This window comes from Rana temporaria, chromosome 5, assembly GCF_905171775.1.
Source record: "Rana temporaria chromosome 5, aRanTem1.1, whole genome shotgun sequence".
NCBI classification, from domain to species: Eukaryota; Metazoa; Chordata; class Amphibia; order Anura; family Ranidae; genus Rana; species Rana temporaria.
This window is the reverse complement of record NC_053493.1, coordinates 243,241,864-243,263,275: the sequence shown is the minus strand read 5'-3', so window position 1 is coordinate 243,263,275 and position 21,412 is coordinate 243,241,864. Positions and strand designations below refer to the sequence as shown.

General features: G+C 40.6%; 1 protein-coding gene and 1 long non-coding RNA gene across 2 annotated transcripts; one reads left to right on the top strand and one right to left on the bottom strand.

Annotated features, from left to right (window-relative positions):
• Positions 1–753: 753 nt before the first annotated feature.
• On the bottom strand, positions 754–1,791 carry LOC120939632. Its single transcript, XR_005749326.1, has 3 exons — positions 1,727–1,791; positions 932–1,107; positions 754–837 (listed from the first exon to the last, which is right to left on the bottom strand). It is a non-coding gene; the product is annotated as an uncharacterized LOC120939632 (long non-coding RNA).
• Positions 1,792–16,030: 14,239 nt separating this feature from the next.
• LOC120940677 (mas-related G-protein coupled receptor member D-like) lies at positions 16,031–21,169 on the top strand. Its single transcript, XM_040353659.1, has 2 exons — positions 16,031–16,159; positions 20,041–21,169. Exon 2 carries the CDS (start codon positions 20,090–20,092, stop codon positions 21,059–21,061), a length of 972 nt encoding a protein of 323 aa, XP_040209593.1. The 5' UTR covers positions 16,031–16,159; positions 20,041–20,089; the 3' UTR covers positions 21,062–21,169.
• Positions 21,170–21,412: the final 243 nt, after the last annotated feature.

Below are 21,412 nucleotides of genomic sequence, written 5' to 3'. Positions count from 1 at the left end.
GCTATTGTTGCGATCGTCAGCTTTTGTGATGGGGAAGAGATTGGGTGCAGTTCTGCTAGGGGAGGTGGTCCCTGTTTCCAGTAGGAGGAGGACTGTCATTGGCCACTGCTAAAGCCAATCACAGTCATTTAAGCCCTGTCCACCATCTGTAGGAAGATCTGGCTTGGTTGCCACTACCATTCTCAGAAAGAAGGGATTTCACTGTGATTGAAAAAAACACAATCAGGTGACAGTTTGTGGAATGAATGTTGAGCTTCGGGGGAACTTTGTTGAAATTATTCCTGAACCTTTGCATCACTTACTACTGAACCCCTTTAAGCCAGAGCCGGTATTTAGCGCAATGAATATCACACCCAGCTTTTGCTGCGCCACATTTTTCTCAGCTGCAAGGGCCAAACTTATGATCCTGCACACAGGCCCACTGCTTTCAGAACATACCCCTGACCTGAAACAAGGAAAAACGCATATGTGGAGTCTGTGTGCCGCGCACCCCGAAAATGCAAAAACAAAAACAAAAATGGGAAGGTCCCCCAGTGGGGTTTTTTAGCGGCATGATGTTCTCAATAAATAAGAGTGGTTGGATGATATTGAAGTTAAAATCTTTACTTGGTTTCAACATTAAATTACAATAAAATGTACAACATGGTTGGAGCATTTGTAAAATAATGTAGATAATATACATATAGTACACTCTGATTATACATGAAAATAAAAATAACAGTGGCAAAAATCAACAACAATACAATACAAGTTACATCATGATTCAATTGTTTCCATATGAGTACCCCGACGTGTTTCGACCTAAACTGTCACGGTCTTCTTCAGGGGAATTGTACTCTGATAGATATAATTAGAAAAATTATTAAAGTTACATCCCTCTAACAAAAATGTTTAGCATCTGCTGAGAGAATATTGTTGAAATTATATTTACCACTCAAGGGTTAATGAATTAATATGTAATCAGAGATGGTTGCTGAGAAGTAAAAATGATCCGAAGACCCCCATAGCAAGAGAAACCCCCGTTCCGCTTGACGGGAACCCACCAAACCGGGCTTACAAGGAGTCACAAGTGTGGACCATAGGGGGGAGGAGACGACCGGAAGACACCTGTATTGATTGAATATTTAGTTTAATTTAATATAAGTAATAATGTGAGTACTAATAATATTGCATAAGCATAGATAACATCCATTCGGCTATGACCCCGACCACATGTAACGATCTAATAGGATCATAAACATGGGCATATGTAGGAGGTAAGTATTGAAATGGAATATATTAGTAAATCTTAATACACCAATGCTAGTATTGCAAAGGTGTAGATGGAAGTATACCAAAACCAAAGGTTTTGTACTGGTACAATGAACATCATACTGGTGTCAGTGTGATGTGAATGAGGGGGGGGGGGGAGGCTTAAGAAAAATGTGTGAGAGTGTGGTGAACAAATAGATGTGAGTGTATATGTCAATAGAAATGTGTGAAAGGGGCAAAAAAGGGGATAAAAGAAAAAGTGAGTGTGTGCCAGAAAAAATGTGATTGCAAGTGAAGGGAGGGAGTATAAATGGTGAATGAAAGTGTGTGTGAGGAAGTGATTAGCAGTGCCGAGTACATGTCCCAGTGTTGGTTGGTAGCATTGAATAATAATATCAAGGAATTATGAAGTATACCATGGGGGTGTAGCAACAAGGGGGGGATAAATGGAAGTATGCTCAGTAATAGTACTTACATAGGCTCCATCCTAATGTATGTATGGAGGGAGCTGTCCCAGGATCACATCCAGATCCAAGGAAGGTGAGAAACTTAAATAGAGTCTAGATCAATTAGTATCAGGTGTCATCGTCTCCCTCCCGGGGGGGGGGGGAGGAGACAACCAGGAGGACACCTGTATTGATTAAATATTTAGTTTAATTAAATATGAGTAATAATGTGAGTACTAATACTGTTGCATAAGCATAGATAACATCCATTGGGCTATGACCCCGACCACATGTGACGATCTAATAGGATCATAAACATGGGCATATGTAGGAGGTAAGTATTAAAGTAGACTGTGTAGCTAAGTCTTGATACACCAATGCTGGTATTGCAAAGGTGTGGATGGAAATATACCAAAACCAAAGGTTTTGTACTGGTAAAATGAACATCATACTGGTGTCAGTGTGATGTGAATGAGGGGGGAAAAAAGGGTTAAGAGAAATGTGTGAGAGTGTGGTGAACAAATAAATGTGAGTGTGTATGTCGATGAAATGTGTGAAAGGGGCAAAAGAGGATAAAAATAAAAAGTGAGAGTGTGTGCCAGAATAAATGTGATTGTAAGTGAAAGGGGGTGAATATAAATGGTAAATAAAAATGTGTGTGAGGAAGTGAATGACAGTGCTGAGTGCATGTCCCAGTGTTGGTAGGTAGCATTGAATAATAATATAAAAAGATTAAAAATGTACCATGGGGGTAATAGCAAAAAGGGGGGGATAAATGGAAATATGCCAAGTAGTAGTACTCACATAGGCTCCATCCTAATGTATATGTGGAGGGAGCTGTCCCAGGATCACAATGAGATCCAAGGAAGATAAGAAGCTTAAATAGAGTCTAAATCAATGGGTATCAGGTGTCATCATTTCTCTCCCCACTGTTGTTCCAATTGCCGTTGGGCAAGCACTCAGCAGCTCCCTCGGCAATTGGAACAACGGTGGGGAGAGAAATGATGACACCTGATACCCATTGATTTAGACTCTATTTAAGCTTCTTATGCCGCTAAAAAACCCCACTGGGGGACCTTCCCATTTTCATACCCCTGACCTGAGCTCATCATTGCACATCCATTTCAGATGCTTGTGTGTGACATCACATATATCAAATACAAGCACTTGGGCTGGATGTGAGAGGTGAATCAACGGGGATGAGTGTGGCAGGACAGGTAGATGTGTCTCATCTCTGCTTCCTTTCACCACTCTGCAAATCACACATTGCATATCATAAATGAGAAGAGGGTACAGCAGTGGAGAAAATGAGCAGGAGGGGTTCAGGGGTGGGACAGAAGAGCAGGAGGGTACAGCAGTGTGGCAGATGTGCAGGGAGATACAGTGGTGGAAGAGATGAGACAGAAGAGCAGGGGGGTTACAGTGGTCAAACAGATGAGCATGGGGGTTCAGTGTTGGGGCAGATGAGAAGGGGGTTCAGGGGTGGGACAGAAAAGCAAGGGGGTAGAGCAGTGGGGCAGATGTGAAAGGAGATGTATTTGTGGGACAGATGAGCAGGGGGTTACAGTGGTGGGGCAGATGAGCAAGGGGTAAAGAGGTGAGACAGATATGCAGGAGGTGGGGTAGATGAGCAGATGGGTTCAGTGTTATACAAGATGAGAAGGTCATTCAGTAGTCAGACAGAAAAGCATGGGGATACGGCTGTGGGGCAGATGTGCAGGGAGGTACAGTGGTGGGGCAGATGAGAAAAGGGGTACATTGATGGGGCAGATGAGCAGGGGGGTTACAGTGGTGGGACAGAAGAGCAAGGGGGTACAGTGGTGGGCCAGATGTGCAGTCGGTACAGTGATGGGAGGGATCAGAAGGGGGTTCAGCGGTGGGACAGAAAAGCAGGGGGGTTCAGTGATGGGGCAGATGATCAGGGGGTTACAGTGGTGGGACAGAAGAGCAGGGGGTATTGCAGTCTAACTGACACTTCCCTGCGCTGCTCTGCTGATGGGGAGAGAGTCAAGTGCCAGCAAAAGAGGCTTTGCATGCCGGGGGTTGCCTACCCCTAATCTAAACCATAAGATTGTAGCTCTAGCTGTATGTTTAAGGTCATTGTCCCGCTGGAAGGTGAACCAGTCTCAAGTCTTTTGCAGATGCTAATTCCGTTCAAGCTGTCTTGCATACACACGGACACACCATATTCCGACGTCAAAAATGCGGTGACGTACAACACTACGACAAGCCTAGAATAATGAAGTTCAATGCTTCCGAGCATGCGTCAAATTGTTTCCGAGCATGCGTGTTTTTTTCTCCGTCGGAGTTCCATACAAACAAACAGAATTTCCGATAGAATTTTTTTCTATCGGAAAAAAAGAGAACATGTTCTCTTTCCAACTCCGTCGGAATTTCCGACTGAAAAAGTCAGATGGGGCATACACACGGTCGGACTATCCGATGAAAAAATTCCGTCTGACTTTTTCCATTAAAATTCCGATCGTGTGTACGAGGCATTACAGGTTTTCTTCTAGGATTGTCCTGTATTTGGCTCCATTCATCTTCCCATCAACTCTGACCAGCTTCCCTGTCCCAACTGAAGAAAAGCATCCCCACAACATGATGCTGCCACTATTATGTTTCATATTGATGGTGTGTTCAGGATGACGAGTAGTGTTAGTTTTTCACCACACATAACGTTTTGCTTTTATGCCAAAAAGTTTAATTTTGGTCTCATCTGACCAGAGAACCTTCTTGCACGTGTTTGCTGTGTCCCCCACATGGCTTCTTACAAACGGCAAACAGGACATCTTATGACTTTCTTCCAACAATGGCTTTTCTTCTTTCCACTCTATCATAAAGTCCAGATTTGTGGAGTGCACGATTAATAGTTGTCCTGTGGACAGATTCTCCCACCTGAGCTGTGGATCTCTGCAGCTCCTCCAGAGTTACCATGGGTCTCGTGGTGACTTCTCTGATTAATGCTCTCCTTGCCCAGCCCGTCAGTTTAGGGGGACGGCCATGTCTTGGTAGGTTTGCAGTTGTGCCATACTCTTTCCATTTTGGATGATGGAATGAACAGTACTTTGTGAGATGTTCAAAGCATGGGATATGTTTTAATAACCTAACCCTGCTTTAAACTTCTGCACAACTTTATCCCTGACCTGTCTGGTGGGTTCCTTGGCCTTCATGATGCTGGATGTTCACTAAGTTTCTCAAAAAAATGTCTGACGGCTTCACAGAACAGCTGTATTTATACTGAGATTAAATTACACACAGGTGCACTCTATTTACTAATTAGCTGACTTCTGAAGGCTCTGAAGGTTCTACTAGACTTTAGTTAGGGGTAACAGAGTAAAGGGGACTGAATACAAATGCAAACCGCACTCCAGATATTTATTTGTAAAAAAAAAAAATTGAAAATCATGTATCATTTTCCTTCCACTTCACAATTATGTGCCATTTTGTGTTGGTCTATCAAATAGAAACTCAATAAATTACATTTACGTTTTTGCTTGTAACAGACAATGGAAAATTTCAAAGGGTTTGAATACTTTTTCTTTTTTTGTACTTTATATGTTTGTTTTTTTATTTTCTTTACATAAAACAGCATATGGAAAGGCACAGGGCAAATACACTGCCAAAAACAAACATGAATACAATCCTCTTGACAAAAAAAAATACATACATATTCGCTCTGGACCCTCCCATAAACTCCCTCACTAAATCTTCCCACTCTAACCCTTTTCTTAGTCCTCACTCTCTCTCACAGAGAGACAAGTGATGCATCCGCCCTTTCCCAGCTCCCCCCCCCCCCCCAAAAGGAGAGAGAGAAAAAAAAGAGAAAAATAAATAAATAAAATGAAAAAAAGAAAAAAGAGGGGGAGAGAGAAGGGGAACACCATCCTCTCCCTCCCTTAAACCACAAATCATAACAGGAAAGTCGGTTTATCCTTCATATTATATTTTACATTATAATTCCCTGCGCGTATCCGATTCTTCATTAATCAGGTTCAGTCATTAATCTTTTCCCCTCATCTGAATTTTTAAATAAATTCCAGCTCTTCCATGTTTCTTTGTATTGTTTAATTTTACCCTTAGCTGAGAGAACTAGATCTTCCATAGCTTCTATATCTCTAACTCTATTTATCCACTCTAAAACTGTTGGTGACGTAGTATCCCTCCACCGTAGGGGTATACCTGCTTTAGCTGCATTCACCAAATGGCACAGTACAGAGTTCCGATACGTCTGAACTGGGATCTCGGATAGGTGAAGTAGGAAAAAAGCGGGATCATTGGGTATTTTTAACTCAGAAATTTTTTGCAAGATTCTCATAATTGACAACCAATAAACTCTTATTTTTTTACAAAACCAAAATATATGAATCAATGTCCCGCTTTCTTCTCCACATCTCCAACATCTGTCAGAATTTTCATTGCAGAATTTTTTGAGTCGTACTGGAGTATGGTACCACTGCATTAAGATTTTATAGTTTAATTCTTGAGTTCGTATACAGGTTGAAGAGTTTAGAGTCAAAAAGATAATCTGTTTACATTGTAATGCAGAGAAGGTCCTATCTAGGTCCTTCTCCCATTTGTTAAGGCCTGATATCTCCTGATCCTCCCTAAGTTTATTTAATAGTCCATACATTTTAGAGATCCCTCGGGCTAGTGGTTCTAAATCATTACAGTACGACTCAAAGATTGTTAACGGACGATGAAAATTACTTCCCGGGCCTAATGATCTAAAAAAATGACTTAATTGCAACGCCTGCCAGATATTGACTTCAAAAGGACCTCCTATTTGTGTTAATGTTTTAATCGATGGCCAGTTTTCTGATATAATAAAATGTGAGGCCTGATATACTCCTTTCTCTATTAACCACTTGAGACCTGCGCTATTGACAAAAGACGTCAACAGCGCGGCTCTCAGGTGCCAAGTGGACGTCTTTGGACGTCTTTTAAAGTGCATTACCCGTGCGCACCTCTGGGGGGGGCGCGCAGTGGGTAAACACTGTCCCAGCGCATCGCTGGGAAGCCGATGCGTGTACCTGGCGGCCGCGATGTCCCCTGGGTACACGCGATCGTCGGTAACACAGCAGGGACGTGGAGCTCTGTGTGTAAACACAGAGCTCCACGTGCTGTCAGAGGAGAGGAGACCGATCTGTGTCCCTTGTACATAGGGACACAGCATCGGTCACCTCCCCCAGTCACCCTCCTCCCCCCACACAGTTAGAACACACCCAGGATACACATTTAACCCCTTCCTCACCCCCTAGTGTTAACCCCTTCACTGCCAATCACATTTATACAGTAATTAGTGCATTTTTATAGCACTGAGCGCTGTATAAATGTGAATGGTCCCAAATTTGTGTCAAAAGTGTCCGATACGTCCGCCGCAATATCACAGTCCCAATAAAAATCGCAGATCGCCGCCATTACTAGTAAAAAAAAAATAATAAAAAGAAAACATAATTCTGTTCCCCATTTTGTAGGCGCTATAACTTTTTCGCAAACCAGTCGCTTATTGCGATTTTTTTTTTTTACAAAAATACGTCGAAAAATACGTATCGGCCTTAACTGAGAAAAAAAATGTTTTTTTAAAAAAAAAAAATGGGATATTTATTATAGCAAGTAAAAAATATATATATTTTTTTTAAATTGTCGCTCTTTTTTTGTTTATAGCGCAAAAAATAAAAACCGCAGAGGTGATCAAATACCACCAAAATAAAGCTCTATTTGTGGGGAAAAAAGGACATCAATTTTGTTTGGGAGCCACGTCGCATGACCGCGCAAATGTCAGTTAAAGCGACGCAGTGCCGGAAGCTGAAATTTTGCCTGGGAACGAAGGGGGTTTATGTGCCCAGTAAGCAAGTGGTAAATAACCGGAAAGATCCTCTTTCATTACCCGGACTAAAACTTGGGTTCCCCAATATGGGAAACAAAGGTGATCGCACTGTGGAAAAGTTCCCGTTTTGATATATACGTGCAGTAATTTTTAGTGTTGTGCCAATTATAGGGTGATTTTTAAGAGGAGCCGGTAATACTGTATAGCACCAAGGTGCTCTACCTAAAGGAACTGTGCTCAGCTGCTGTTCTATGTCAACCCACCTCTTAGATCTAATATGTCTACATCAGTCCACTAATCTAGATAGATGTACTGCATAATAATACTTAAATATATCTGGGACCCCAATTCCACCAAGATTCTTAGGCATAGTCAACAGATCTCTTTTAATCCTAGGACGTTTCCCGGCCCAGATAAAATTCATAAATAAACTACGTATCTGACGCACAAAAGTCACTGGAATACTAATTGGTAGCGCCTGAAGTAAATACAAAATTTTCGGAAGAACGGACATTTTAGTTATACTAATGCGGCCAAACCAAGAATGGGAACAAAGTCGCCATTTGTCAAGTAGGGCTCATAATAGATTATACATTGGTAAAAAATTAATTTAAAAAATTTCCTTTTCTTTTGATGGAATATTTGTGCCCAAGTATCTAAGCATTGGACTCCATTTAAAACAAAAATTTGCCCGAATGGAATCCCGGGAAAGAGGGGATAGTGACATTCTCATGGCCTCAGATTTAGTCTGATTTATTTTTAAATTAGAGAGAGTGCCATATTTCTCAATCTCACCCAGCAAAGTAGGGAGAGAAATATGAGGCTCGGTTACTGAAAAAAGCATATCATCCGCATAGGCAGAAACCTTGTGGATTCCTTCCCCAACCCTAATACCCCGTATATCCGGATTCAGGCGAATTCTGTTCAACAATGGTTCCAAAGAGAGAACGAAGAGAAGGGGTGAGAGGGGACAGCCCTGGTGAGTACCATTCGAGATGCTGAAGGGTTCAGAAAGGACCCCACTTGCCTTTACAACAGCTTGAGGGTTCGTATAAACACTTTTAATCCAGCTAATCATTCGTTCTCCCATTCCTATTTGTTTCAGCACCTCAAATAAGAACCGCCAGTCTACCCTATCAAACGCCTTCTCCGCGTCTGTATTCAAAAATACACACGGTATTTTTTTATCGTTTACCTGATTAATCAAATTAAGAACTTTTGTTGTGTTATCTCTACCTTCTCTCGAGGGGACAAACCCTACTTGGTCTAAATCTATTATTTGGGGGATCCATGATTGTATTCTGGTTGCTAATATTTTCGTAAATATTTTTAAATCTGTGTTCAGTAACGAGATGGGTCTGTAACCTCCACAATCCGCCGGGTCCTTCCCCTCTTTTGGAATTAACGTAATATGTGCTCTCAGGGTATCCATAGGGAATGTGGAAGTCAGACCCACCGCATTAAAGACTTTTGTCATTTGTTTACTTAGCAACTCAGAAAATTCTCTGTAGTAACTTATAGTAAAGCCATCCGGACCAGGAGATTTTCAAGATTTAAATGATTTTAATATTTCAGTCACTTCTTTTACCGTAATAGGAGTGTCCAGACTATAACGGGCTGGTGAGGGTAATCTCGTCATACCTGTCGAGGTTAGATATTCTGCTATCCTAGACTGAGGGGAAGTAGCGTGAGGCAAATTATACAAAGTAGCATAATACTTCCCAAATGTCTGGGCAATATCTTTAGGTATCTGTTTTAAATGTCCCTCTTTATCTTTTATTTGTGATATATAAGTTGACCTATTATTTTCTTTAATTTTCCCTGCTAACAATCTGCCACATTTATCTCCTATTTCATAATCTATTTGTTTCCCTCGTTGGATTAGGGCTTTTGCTTTAAACCGTAAAAACTCTGACAGTTGTCTTCTCAGATGTCCCAGCTCCCTACCTACTGATGCTGTCTGTATCTTTTTATGCTGTGTTTCTAAGGCCTGGATCTCATCTAATAATTCTTTGGTCTGTTTTTCCCTTTTCTTTTTCAAAATTGCTCCATGTTTGATTAAAATTCCTCTGATCACGGCCTTGTGTGCCTCCCAAATCATACCTGGGTCACTTTCAGGAATGTCGTTTATCTGAAAATATGCTATCATTTCTTTAGATACATCGTCTCTTACTTCAGGATTTTGAAGAAGGCTTTCATTCAATCGCCAGCATCCCTTATGTGGAGTGGCCAGGTTAGACAGGGAGAGACACAACGAAACCGGAGCATGGTCCGACCATGTTATATTTCCGATGAGGGTTTCTGTAACATATGAAATTAAATAGTGTGGGATCAAAAAACATGTCAATACGCGAGTACACTTGTAGGTTGGAAAGGTTGTGGGTTGGAAAAAAAAGTATAATCTCGTTCTTCTGTATGTAAAGTCCTCCAGGCATCTACCACTTGCATTTCATGCATTTTTTGTAGTATACTTCTTCTGACCCGACAGGGGACAGCTGAAGTTCCTGAGGAGGTGTCGATTCTAGGATCTAGGGGGATGTTGAAGTCTCCTCCCAGAATCAATCTCCCCTCTATAAAATCCCTTAGTTCTGAAATAATTTTTTTAACAAACTGGTCCTGCTGTTTATTTGGTACATAGATTGTTGCTAATGTTACCTTAATGTTTCCAATGCTTCCTTTAAGGAAAATAAATCTCCCATTAGGGTCTACCCGTTTGTCCACTAAGCACCATGGCACTCGATTAGATATTAATATTGAGACCCCCTTAGATTTATCCTGTTGATTTGGAGCATGATACACACAAGGGAAAAATCTATTTTGAAGAAGAGGGAGTCTACCTACCTTAAAGTGTGTTTCCTGAATATAGGCTACATCTGTCCCGGATCGCCTCAAATCGTTCAGCAACATTTTCCTTTTCTCTGGGACATTAAGATATTTAACATTCAAGGAGGTAATCTTCACCGCTTCCATTTTTCAGACAACACTGACAAGAAAAAAAAAAAGGAAAAAAAAGAGAAAAAATAAATGTTTAAAAAAAAAATACAAAAAAGAAAAGGGGGGGGGGCACCCCACTCAAACCTACCTATACGCCCCTTCCTAACCCCTTCCAATTTTCCCCGCCCCTCTAGGCCCAATCGGGCGCGCACCCAAAACTGAGCCACCTGACTGTGACTTCAGTGGGTAAAACCTAATTGGGGGTTTTGGCACAAGATGACCGGGGGGCTCAGACCTAACCTCTTTTCCACCCCGGCTCTGAGTTTACTACGTTTACTATCTGTAGTCAATCTTCTATAATGTATATATCCACTTTATATTTAAGCCAATCGCCTTATTACTTTTTATTTAGGTAAAAAAAAAAAACGCTCATCAACACTACCCTATTTCCTTCTTCCTACTCCATCTCTCGTAGGATCCGGACAATCCACTAAAACTCTAACAAAACATATATCTATCTTCTAATCATTGCACATTCATGTTCCTCCGCTCTCTCCCCGGCGGTCACATCTTCCTTACTTCTTCTTCAATTCCCGAAAACAAATCTTTAACGTTTAAAGCAAAGATTCTCTATCAAAATATAAATTTTATTCCGCAAATATAATATCTCATATGGCCCCCAAAAATACCAGACGGTCTTTGAAAATTAGATTTAAACTGGGAGTACCGCCAGAAGCGTGTTTTGATGTATAATAGCCAAAGTTAGGTAGAGGAACACAAATCTGCCCATCAGTAAGTCTATACAGTATCATTAAAATATCAATTGTCCGATCCCCTATAAACAAAGCACACTTCCTTGATAAAAATATTATGCCCTATGTTCCCAAAAAAAAAAAAAAGGGGAGGGGGGGCCAGAAACCGCCAAAATAATATCCAGTTATCCTTCACCTAAATTCATCCCCACTTAATATTACTGTCCCCTCCCTTTCTTTTACCATTTCTTCCCTTTCCCTTCCTCTTTTTCTCTTCCCTTAACCCTTGCTTCTTCCCTCTAACCGCCCCTTAAACAACATATAAATGGTCCTTAATGGACATTTTTTTCACAAATAGAGGGATTGGGAAGGGACATATAAATCCAACTTTTATTTAAAAGGTTTAAAAAAAAAATCTAAAAGTCCCTCCTGAAAAAAAGGTTGGGACATTTTTTTTTTTTTAAAAGGAAAAAGGGGGCAGAAACCACCAAAATAATATCCAGTTATGCTTCACCTAAATTCATCACCATTTACTGTTCCCTCACTTTCTTTTCCCATTTCTTCCCTTTCCCTTCCCCCCTTTTCTCTTCCCTTAACCCTTCCTTCTTCCCTCTCACTGCCCCTTAAACAACATATAAATGGTCCTTAATGGACATTTTTTCACAAATAGAGGGATTGGGAAGGGACATAAAAATCCAACTTTTATTTAAATGATTTAAAAAAAAATCCCTCCTGAAAAAAGGTTGGGAAATAAAAAATAAAAGATAAATAAAAAACGATTTTATATCAGGGGTATTCTACATATTCTCTATCTCACTTCAGATGGACCCAGGTTTTTTTATTTATAGCCACATTTTTTATTCGTTTAGAAAAATTAGGAATACACTGTAGCCAGTCTGGCACTTCCACAGAATCTACTTCCAAAAATGTAAACAATTCTGGTAAGTCTGTGGGTTGTTTAGGAGGGAAAGATTGCTGATTTTTCTTAATTGCTAAAGAAAGCGGGTATCCCCAGAGGTACGTCCCACCACATTTTTTAATGATATCTAATAAGGGGCGTAGCATTGCTCTCCGCTGAAGGGTAGCCCGTGAGAGATCAGGCATAATTTTTATTTGAGACCCCTTGTATCTTATCTCTCCCGCCTCCCAGGATGCCCGGCTAATAGCCTCTTTATCTGAATATCGGTGGAAACAGCAAATCACATCCCTAGGCCTATCTGCATTTACTGAGCATGGACCCAGTGATCTGTGAACTTGTTCGAATTCAAATGTTTGGGATGGGGGAGTAACAATTATTTGAAGACAGATTGAATAAATAGTCTCTTGCAGTTGCTCTCTTTCAATGGTTTCTGGGATCCCCCTGAACCTCAAATTTTTGCGACGGCTACGGTCCTCAATTTCTTCCAGCTTTAACTGTATGTCATTACACGTAGGTGTTTGTGTCTGCTCTAAATGTGTAAACCGATTTTCTAGGACACTCAACCGACTTTCATTAATTTCTAATTTATCCGAAAGTGTTTTTATGTCTCCTCGTACTGCTTCCAAATCTCTCCGGTGTGTCTCCTCAACTCTGGCGACCAAAGCTTCTATATCTTCCTCCACTCTAGAGACAAATTGCTCCATATCAGCACGTGTTGGCAATGTTTGTAAATCTGCCCTGGTTGGGAGAGCCAAAAGCAAAGTCCTGATATTAATCTCCTCATCTCCATGTTTCTGCTGTATTATATCTGGGCTCGGATTTACAATTGAGCTTTGACTAGAACTAGGGGAAACATAATCTTCTCCCCCCTCCATTAACCCACTGATTACTGTTGATGTCAATATATTTCTGTCCGGTGCTTTTACTACAGTATCTGCAGTTTCAATGATCTCAGGCAATATCTCTATGGGTTTGGGGATCTCTAGTGATAAATCTGTATATTGCAGTGTCTTTCCCTGTTTGCCAAGCACCACCACCTCGTACCTCTCCTGTATCTCCTGTGTCATGCACAGAGTATCGTACCGCCCACAGCGCTCCTCCGGCTCCCCGGACCTCACAGGCTGTGATGGCTCCGATGACACTGAAGATCCCTGCCCACACCCGCGCTCCTGCACGGCGACGGCAGCAGCAGTGGCGGTGTCCTCTGTTGCAGAAGTTGCAGCGGCAGCCGCTGCGACTGCACGGGTCAAAGGAAAAAACCTTTGGATCTCTGGCTGTTCCACACCTCTCTGCACTCTGACACTGCAGGGTCCAGTCTCCCTCCTCCTCATTCCAGGAATCCAGCAAAGGTAACAGTAACGGTAAACGCAGCACTAAAAGCCGCCACACATCCACTTCATTGAGTCCCATTAAAGTCCTGTTGATGGTTATGGCTTTTGTTTTTTAACTGTGACCGGTATGCAGAGTATGAAAGATATGTGAGTTGTACGAGGTATACGAGGTATGCACTGCAGAACACACTGAATATGCAGAGTATACAGGGTATGCACAGTATACAATGAATGTTTCTGCACAAACCCTCTGTCCGCCAGCCAGCAAGTCTCTCATCAGTCTTCTCATCAATCAGTCAGTGTCATCAACTTCTCCAGTTTAGCCAGGTGGTTAAAATGTAATTATTGTAATGCACTAGGTTAGTTTGCACTCTCTATTGTTGTTTTCTAGTTTGCCTAAGGATACCCACAGTCCTGAGAGGGCAGCAAGACAATTGCGTGCTAAACCTATTGGATTCGCCAAGAGGAGAGTCTTTTTAATTTCTTAACACCAGGATGTTACATTTTTAACACACACAATTTTTGACAAGTCCTTAAATAGAAAATAAAAAAATAATTGTTAATCACGTCAATCATACAGCAATGTAGATCCACTGCAATCACGCTGTCTGGCACCCGTCAACCTGTCAAAAGAGAAAAATGCCACCAGCCAACATGATCTTACCCTGATGACTGCTCACTCACATTGGACTGCTTTGGCCAGATAACAGCTTAAATAAATACTGTCATGTGATGTAATGATGAGTTGAAATCAACCCTTAATGCTATACAGTGAAAAAAGATGAAAACAAAATATATATAGAAAAATGGCTATATCCATGAACCTAAATATATAGGTACTGAGTGTCGTATTTAAGTGGTCGGGTGAAGCATTGTGGAAGGAAGATTGTACTACAGGAGATCACCATTATTTCTGACCTAGTTCCAGGGCTCAAGTCCTGCGGGAACGCGTGGGAACGGAGTTTCTGCATTTTTTTCACAGCAGGAATGCAGTTCCCTTTGCAAGACGAGAGCAGCCGAGCCGATTCTTCACTAAGCGGCGATGCCCAGCTCGAGTCACTGTCAGGGGCAGGCAAACCTTAGTAATGCTTTATGTTACTGGCCGCTTCCTGTATATGGATTCATCAGGTAGTGTGCGGATATTCTGTCACTTCCTCGATGCCGCAATGTCTCCTGGGAGCTTTTGTCATTGTTCCCAGGAGACATTGCTTCTTTCTAAATCCCGCGATAACCCGCGGCAGACCTCTGCAATGAAGAAAAAAAAACATGCGGTTTAGTAATTATGCATATGAACGTATCATTTTTTTTTTTTGGTGGGGGAGTGGATCTTGGGTGGGAGTTCCCAAACTTTTTTCCCCAGGACTTGACCCCTGCCTAGTTCAGATAATTGGACTATGATTTGCATATTGTTGCTTTTATCACTTATTGGCACGTAATTTTATGCACTTTTGTCACAGCTCACTCAGCACCTATAAATTTAGGTTCATGGATATAGCCATTTTTCTATATATATATTTTTTTTTCATCTTTTTTCACTGTATAGCATTGAGGGTTGATTTCAGTGCATCATTACATCACACCGCAGTCTTTATTAGTATAGTACACTATTTTATGTATGCAGCTTTAATTATTTGGTTATCTTTGTTGTTGTTTTTTCTTTTGAATTTACCACATTAGGCTGTAGTATCACCTTTTCAGCTTAAATACATAAAAATGTGGGGTCTCCTGGGTGACATTATTGATCATATTTGAATATGGCCATATTTGGTCAATGATAACCCTGGTTGCCAGAGGCCAGAATCTGACAACAGCAAACACCAAAGTGTTTGGCAACCCTCCCTGTACTGTGCCATCCTGATATATCCTTCTTAGTGTTTACCCCAAGCCTTACCCAAGTACAGGGTACTATGTAAGAATAGTAGTGCTTGAGATTAACTTTATATATGCAATTTGCAGCCAAAGTTTGGGGTATACACTGAGTCATGTTTGGGGTTAAAGTCTAAAGTGATGAACTGTAAAGGTTTTTTAATAGGTAAATTATTTACAATTTCGGATATCACTTTTAAATCTCTCCATTGTACATGATTTTGAGGTTAGATGAATTTGGTATTTATTACACTCAGCAGTCCCATCTTCAATAAACGTTTTGTGGTTACATGCACAATAAGTTTTTGTTTATTTTTTTACTGAAAATATAGACTTCATAAACATTTGCACAACTAATATGTGCCCTATAAAATCAGGTCTACCATAATTTTATTGTATAGGTCCTCTGCTTTTAGAAAATATAATGTGTGTGGGGTCTTTGATATGAATTCAAAACCATATGTGCATTTTCCTAGGTGCATTTTCCTAGGTGTATGCAGAACAAAAAACTGGTCCGGTAGCGTACATATCACTGGTATGTAAATCTTACATATTACTTCCTTGTATTTCCCAATAATTACAGGCTAAGGTGTTATAGGGAAGCTGACGTACCTCAATTTCTAAATTTGGTGCCTAATTATGACCAGATGCATGTCCACCTCTGTACTTTTTATGACTCCATCTCTTAAACACAGCTGCCTATTTAAGTAATTTCTCTCATATCGATGCATCTATTACAAAGACAGCAGTTTATGGATGAGAGTCCTGGAATGGTGTAACTAGATTCAGTATTTGTAGTTACCTGGAAACATAAAAACAACATATTACAGGTGAGATCTACTATTTTAGGCTTGTATCATTTATAAATCGTATACCTTTTTTTTTAAATCGCTGTTATCTTACATTTCTAAACTAAATAATTGTTGATCAGAACTGTATAAGATGTACAGAATATGAACTTTGCAGACCTATATTAATGCGGGACATTTCTAAAGAAATAAACTATTTGTGAGTTCTTAAAGGCTTTAATTGGATAAGAATGGAAACTTTAGAAAATAGATGTATTTAGTCTGTTTTGTATTTATAGTAGTGATTAAGACCCCAGTGCTGGGGTCTTAAAAATTCAGTTATGCAGAAGATATACAGACGCTGCAGTAACACAATAAAACATTTACAGTAAACCTGCCAATATTATAACTCCACTTTTGCTGAAAAAATACTCCCCTGGTAACATACATAAATATAGAGGATTGATCAGGGAGTGATCAGTTTTGCCACGTACACACGGTCGGAATTTCCGATGGAAAAAGTTAGATGGAATTTTTTCATCGGATAGTCCGACCGTGTGTATGCCCCATCAGACTTTCTCCGTCGGAAATTCCGACGGACTTAGAAAGAGAACATGCTCTCTTTTTTTCAGACAGAAAACATTTCTATCGGAAATTCCGTTCGTCTGTATGGAATTCCGACGAAAAAAAAACATGCATGCTTGGAAACAATTCGATTCATGCTTGGAAGCATTGAACTTCATTATTCTAGGCTCGTCATAGTGATGTACGTCACCGCGTTTTCGGTGGTCGGAATTTGGTGTGTCCATGTGTATGCAAGACAGCTTGAGCGGAATTCCGTCGGAAAAACCCGTCAGAGTTTATTCCAACGGGAAATCCGATCGTGTGTAAATTAGTCAGTTCTCAGCCTTAGAGCCGGTGGGGGGACAGATGCAGCATCCACCTAGGTAAGTATGATTTAAAAAAACTGACATCTCCTCTTTCATGCTATCACACATGACTGGCTTGTAGCTGATAACTCATAGCTGATTGGTTGTCATGCACAGCTGTTCCAGATTCTGACTGCACCAATTTTGATAAATTACCCTCACTGTGTTTTACATTTCTTACTCCCGACTACTGCATTCTAAGTACAAAACATGCTTTGTTAAAGTGGTTGATGCATTCTATAAATGCAGGTGAAAAAAGCTTCTCTGTGCAGCAGTCCCCCCAGCCCCACCTAATACTTACCTGAGCCCCCCCCCCAATCCAGCAATGTCCACGAGAGCCTTGGCTCTCCAAGAACTCACACTCATAATTGGCTTTTGGTAGTAGCGTGAGCCATTTGCTCCCACTGCTGTCAATGAAAGCAAGTAAGCCAATTAGGAGACAGAGTTGGAGGGAGTGTGCTTGCATAGATGCCCCCATAGCAACTTGCTTTCTGTGGGGGCATCCAGAAGGAGGGAGGGGCTAGGGGTGCCAGCGAGGGACCAGAGAAGAGGATGATCAGGGCTGCTCTGTGCAAAACCATTACACATAGCAAGTAAGTATTACATGTTTGTTACTTAACCACTTAAGGATCAGCTACTGCAGTTATACTGTGGCAGGTTGGCTCCCCTGGGAAAATTGGCATAATTGTACGTTGGCCGCTTTAAGAGCTGTAGGAGGAGCGTGTGTGATGTCGGAGCCGATGCGTGTGGTCAGCCGGATCGCTCCTGACAGAGACAGACTTTACAATCACTTTAAATTAAAGTGTTAGTTTACCTTTTGGGAAAAAAAAACACTCTATGGAGTCACTACACAAAATAGCATAAGCTAATAATATTTTAAAACTCTCTTCATACAAAACATTCTTTGTCCATTCAATTACTTTACCAATGTCATTTGAAAGTAATTCAAAATTCTGTTTGCTTTTAACAATTGATTTTTAGAACAAATGGACTTTCCCAAATGAAAACCACATATACTGCTAGAAATTAGTTTGTTCAAGAAAAAATTTACATCCGTCTCCTCTGAATTTTCTCATCACTGAAAAAAAGGATATCGATTTGACCCACCTAATGATTAGAAAATTAAACTAACGATCTTGAGACAAAAAAGTTCAAACTAAACTCCACTAGTGTATGGCCAGCCTAAAGCGGTTGTAAACCCGCATCAAAAAATTTTTTTTTTTTCTCCTGCAAGGCAAAAGTCATAATGAGCTAATATGCACCGCATATTAGCTCATTATGAAATACTTACCTCGGAACGAGGTGTGTAGAACTTACCTGGTCCACGCCGAGCGAGATATCATCTTGACTCGGCGTGTCTTCCGGGTATCGCCGCTCCAGCGCTGTGATTGGCGGCGATGACGTCACTCCCGCGCATGAGCGCGGGAGATTTAAATCCGGCAAGGTCCGGCGGCGGCCGGTCCTTTCGCCGTAGATCCCCCCTGTGCATGCGCCGCTGCAATCAGCGGCGCATTGCGAGGGGAATATCTCCTAAACCGTGCAGGTTTAGGAGATATTCTTTATACCTACAGGTAAGCCTTATTATAGGCTTACCTGTAGGTAAAAGTAAAAAAAGTGGGTTTACAACCATTTATTGCTGTATACCAACAGTGTACACAACATCCCTATACAAATAAGACATGCTTGATTTTTTTTTTTTTTTACAGATTTAAAAAAACATAGTTGGTTGCCGAATGAAATAAAAGAGTGTTTTTTCAACACTAAATTATAAAAATAGCAAATATACAGTATATGGTACATCATTTTTTTTTTTAAACAAACGTGGCTTTACCACTCATATTTTAGTTTAAGGTAGATGCCCTCTGATTGACTCACCTCTATCTTTCTGGTACTTCGGCAACACGATTTCTATATTCACGTTTACATCTGCCTACTTGATCATGAGCAGGGCCTGTAGGCATTAAAAGACAATCTCATGATCCAGCTGTTGTCATCTAGATCAGATTATTGTCTACTCTCTATGATAAACCTGCAAATGCAATATGGCAAAACTCATAAGTACAACTGCTATTGAATAGGTAAGAAAAGCTTGTCACTTTATATACTTTGTTTCTCCTGCAGATAAGTTGGCAATGGAGATGTCATAAAAGGTTTTAATACTATTCAGTTTCAGTATTCTTACAGATTCTACCTGTACCCAGGGCTGGATTTTACCCTAGGCTACATAGGCTGTGGCCTAAAACATCACAGCTACTAGGGGCAGTGTTTTGTTGATCAAGCTGGATTGCAACCTTCTGGGAAGTATAATTTGGGCACCACCACTGATACTAGCTCATGCACTAGGGTGCAAACGCTCTCTCCTTCCCTTGTCAGCTCCCCCCCCCCCCCCCGATGTCATAGCCTTTTCCACCGATTTGCTGCTTTAAATTTTAACCAATGCTTGCCCCATCACTACACCCTTTGTTACAGTGTGAGAGATTGCCAGTAGACTTGATTATGTCTTGCCTCAGACTGAATTCAGGCAAGATCTAAAAGAGTAGAGAAACTGGAAGTGAATAGTTTGAGACTTTTAAGATTGGTGGATTAAATTATAAAGGGGGCATATTAGTCAAGCTTTAGCCTCTCCTAAGCTCCCTTCACTCAAAACATTTTAGATGGTGTTCGAAAGTTTACATTTAAGTTAAGGTAGTAACGTGCATACTTATCAATTGATTGTAAGCACCACTGCCATTTATCTTTTGTATGCACTCATGTGCCCAAATTTGTCAAGGGGTAGGCAATTGCCAGAAAGCAGTTAGTTCCTTTGTGCTGTACATAGCCTTTATTAACTGAACCTCTGGGATATAAAAAAAAATGTAGCCTACATACTTTATAACATTATATAAAGAAATATGAAAAAAATTAACTGAAAATAAAGTTGCAAACACACTATCTATCTTCAGATATTGACTTCTGATTTACTAATAATCATTTTTGTTAATGTATTTAAAACAGACGGAAAAAGAAGATACGTTGGAATATTTATACCAATACTAAAGAAAACATGAATGTAACCAGCATGAATGGCACCCAGGATGAACCCTCTAGTAGCTATTCGGAATATTCATACATACATTTCACCATAGTGGCTGTTGTAGCACTATGTCTTTGTATCGTTGGCCTAGTTGGAAATGTTATTGTGTTTTGGTACCTGTGCTTCAAGATCCAGAGAAACAAATACGAAGTTTATATTATGAATCTGTCAGTAGCTGACGCCCTGTTTATTGTATTTACTACCTTGCTTTTGATGATCCATATAAATACAATCATTGGTACAGATCCTGATTTTATAGGGAAGGAGAGTTTATATATTTTCATAGAAATATTTTATGATATTATGCAGTATTCCGGAATGTATATTCTTACAGCTGTCAGCATGGAACGATGTAGCTCTGTTTTGTTCCCCTTTTGGTACCAACGCCATCGCCCGAGGAACTTGTCCACTATTATGTGCATTGCTCTTTGGATCCTTGGCTCTTTGGAAAGTCTCCTTGAGAACCTTGTGTGTACAGCAGATGCTTACTTGGAACAAACCTCACAATGTTCAGCAGTTCAAATAATAGTTTTTATTTTAGCCATTGGCATCTGCCTACCAATTATGATAATTTCCAGCTTCACCTTCCTCATTAAAGTGAAGAGGTCATTAAAGCAGCAATACACACATAATCTGCACATCATCATCCTTATTGCAGTTCTTGTATTCATCCTATCAGTTCTTCCATTTACTTTTTTGTCTTTTTTAATATATTTCAAATTAACACCAACAGATTTGGTAACTGTTAGTTTTTTCTATGTAACAATTTATTGCACAGTGCTTAACTGCACCATCAACCCCTACATTTACTGTATTGTTGGAAGGAACTGGAAACAAAAGACCCCTCACTCGATCCAGGAAGCCCTCCAAAGAGCCTTTAGGGAGGAAGATGATGAGAATGATGACTCAAACAGCAACAAAACAATTAACACATCAAGCTAAACTAAGCTTACAGTTGCCTTCTAGATTTTCTTTCAAGAGCAAGCACACCAACAGTTATCTAGTTTAACAAGGAGATATGATTCACTCAGGAATTTCAGAATATGATTCTTAAAGCGGAGGTTCACCCATGGAGAACACATTTTCCCCATAGCTGGATGCTCGTTTTGTCTAGGGGAATCGGCTATTTGTTTTAAAATATGATCCGTACTTACCCGTTTACGAGATGCATCTTCTCCGTCGCTTCCAGGTATGGGCTGCGGGACTGGGCGTTCCTTCTTGATTGACAGTCTTCCGAGAGGCTTCCGACGGTCGCATCCATCGCGTCACGATTTTCCGAAAGAAGCCGAACGT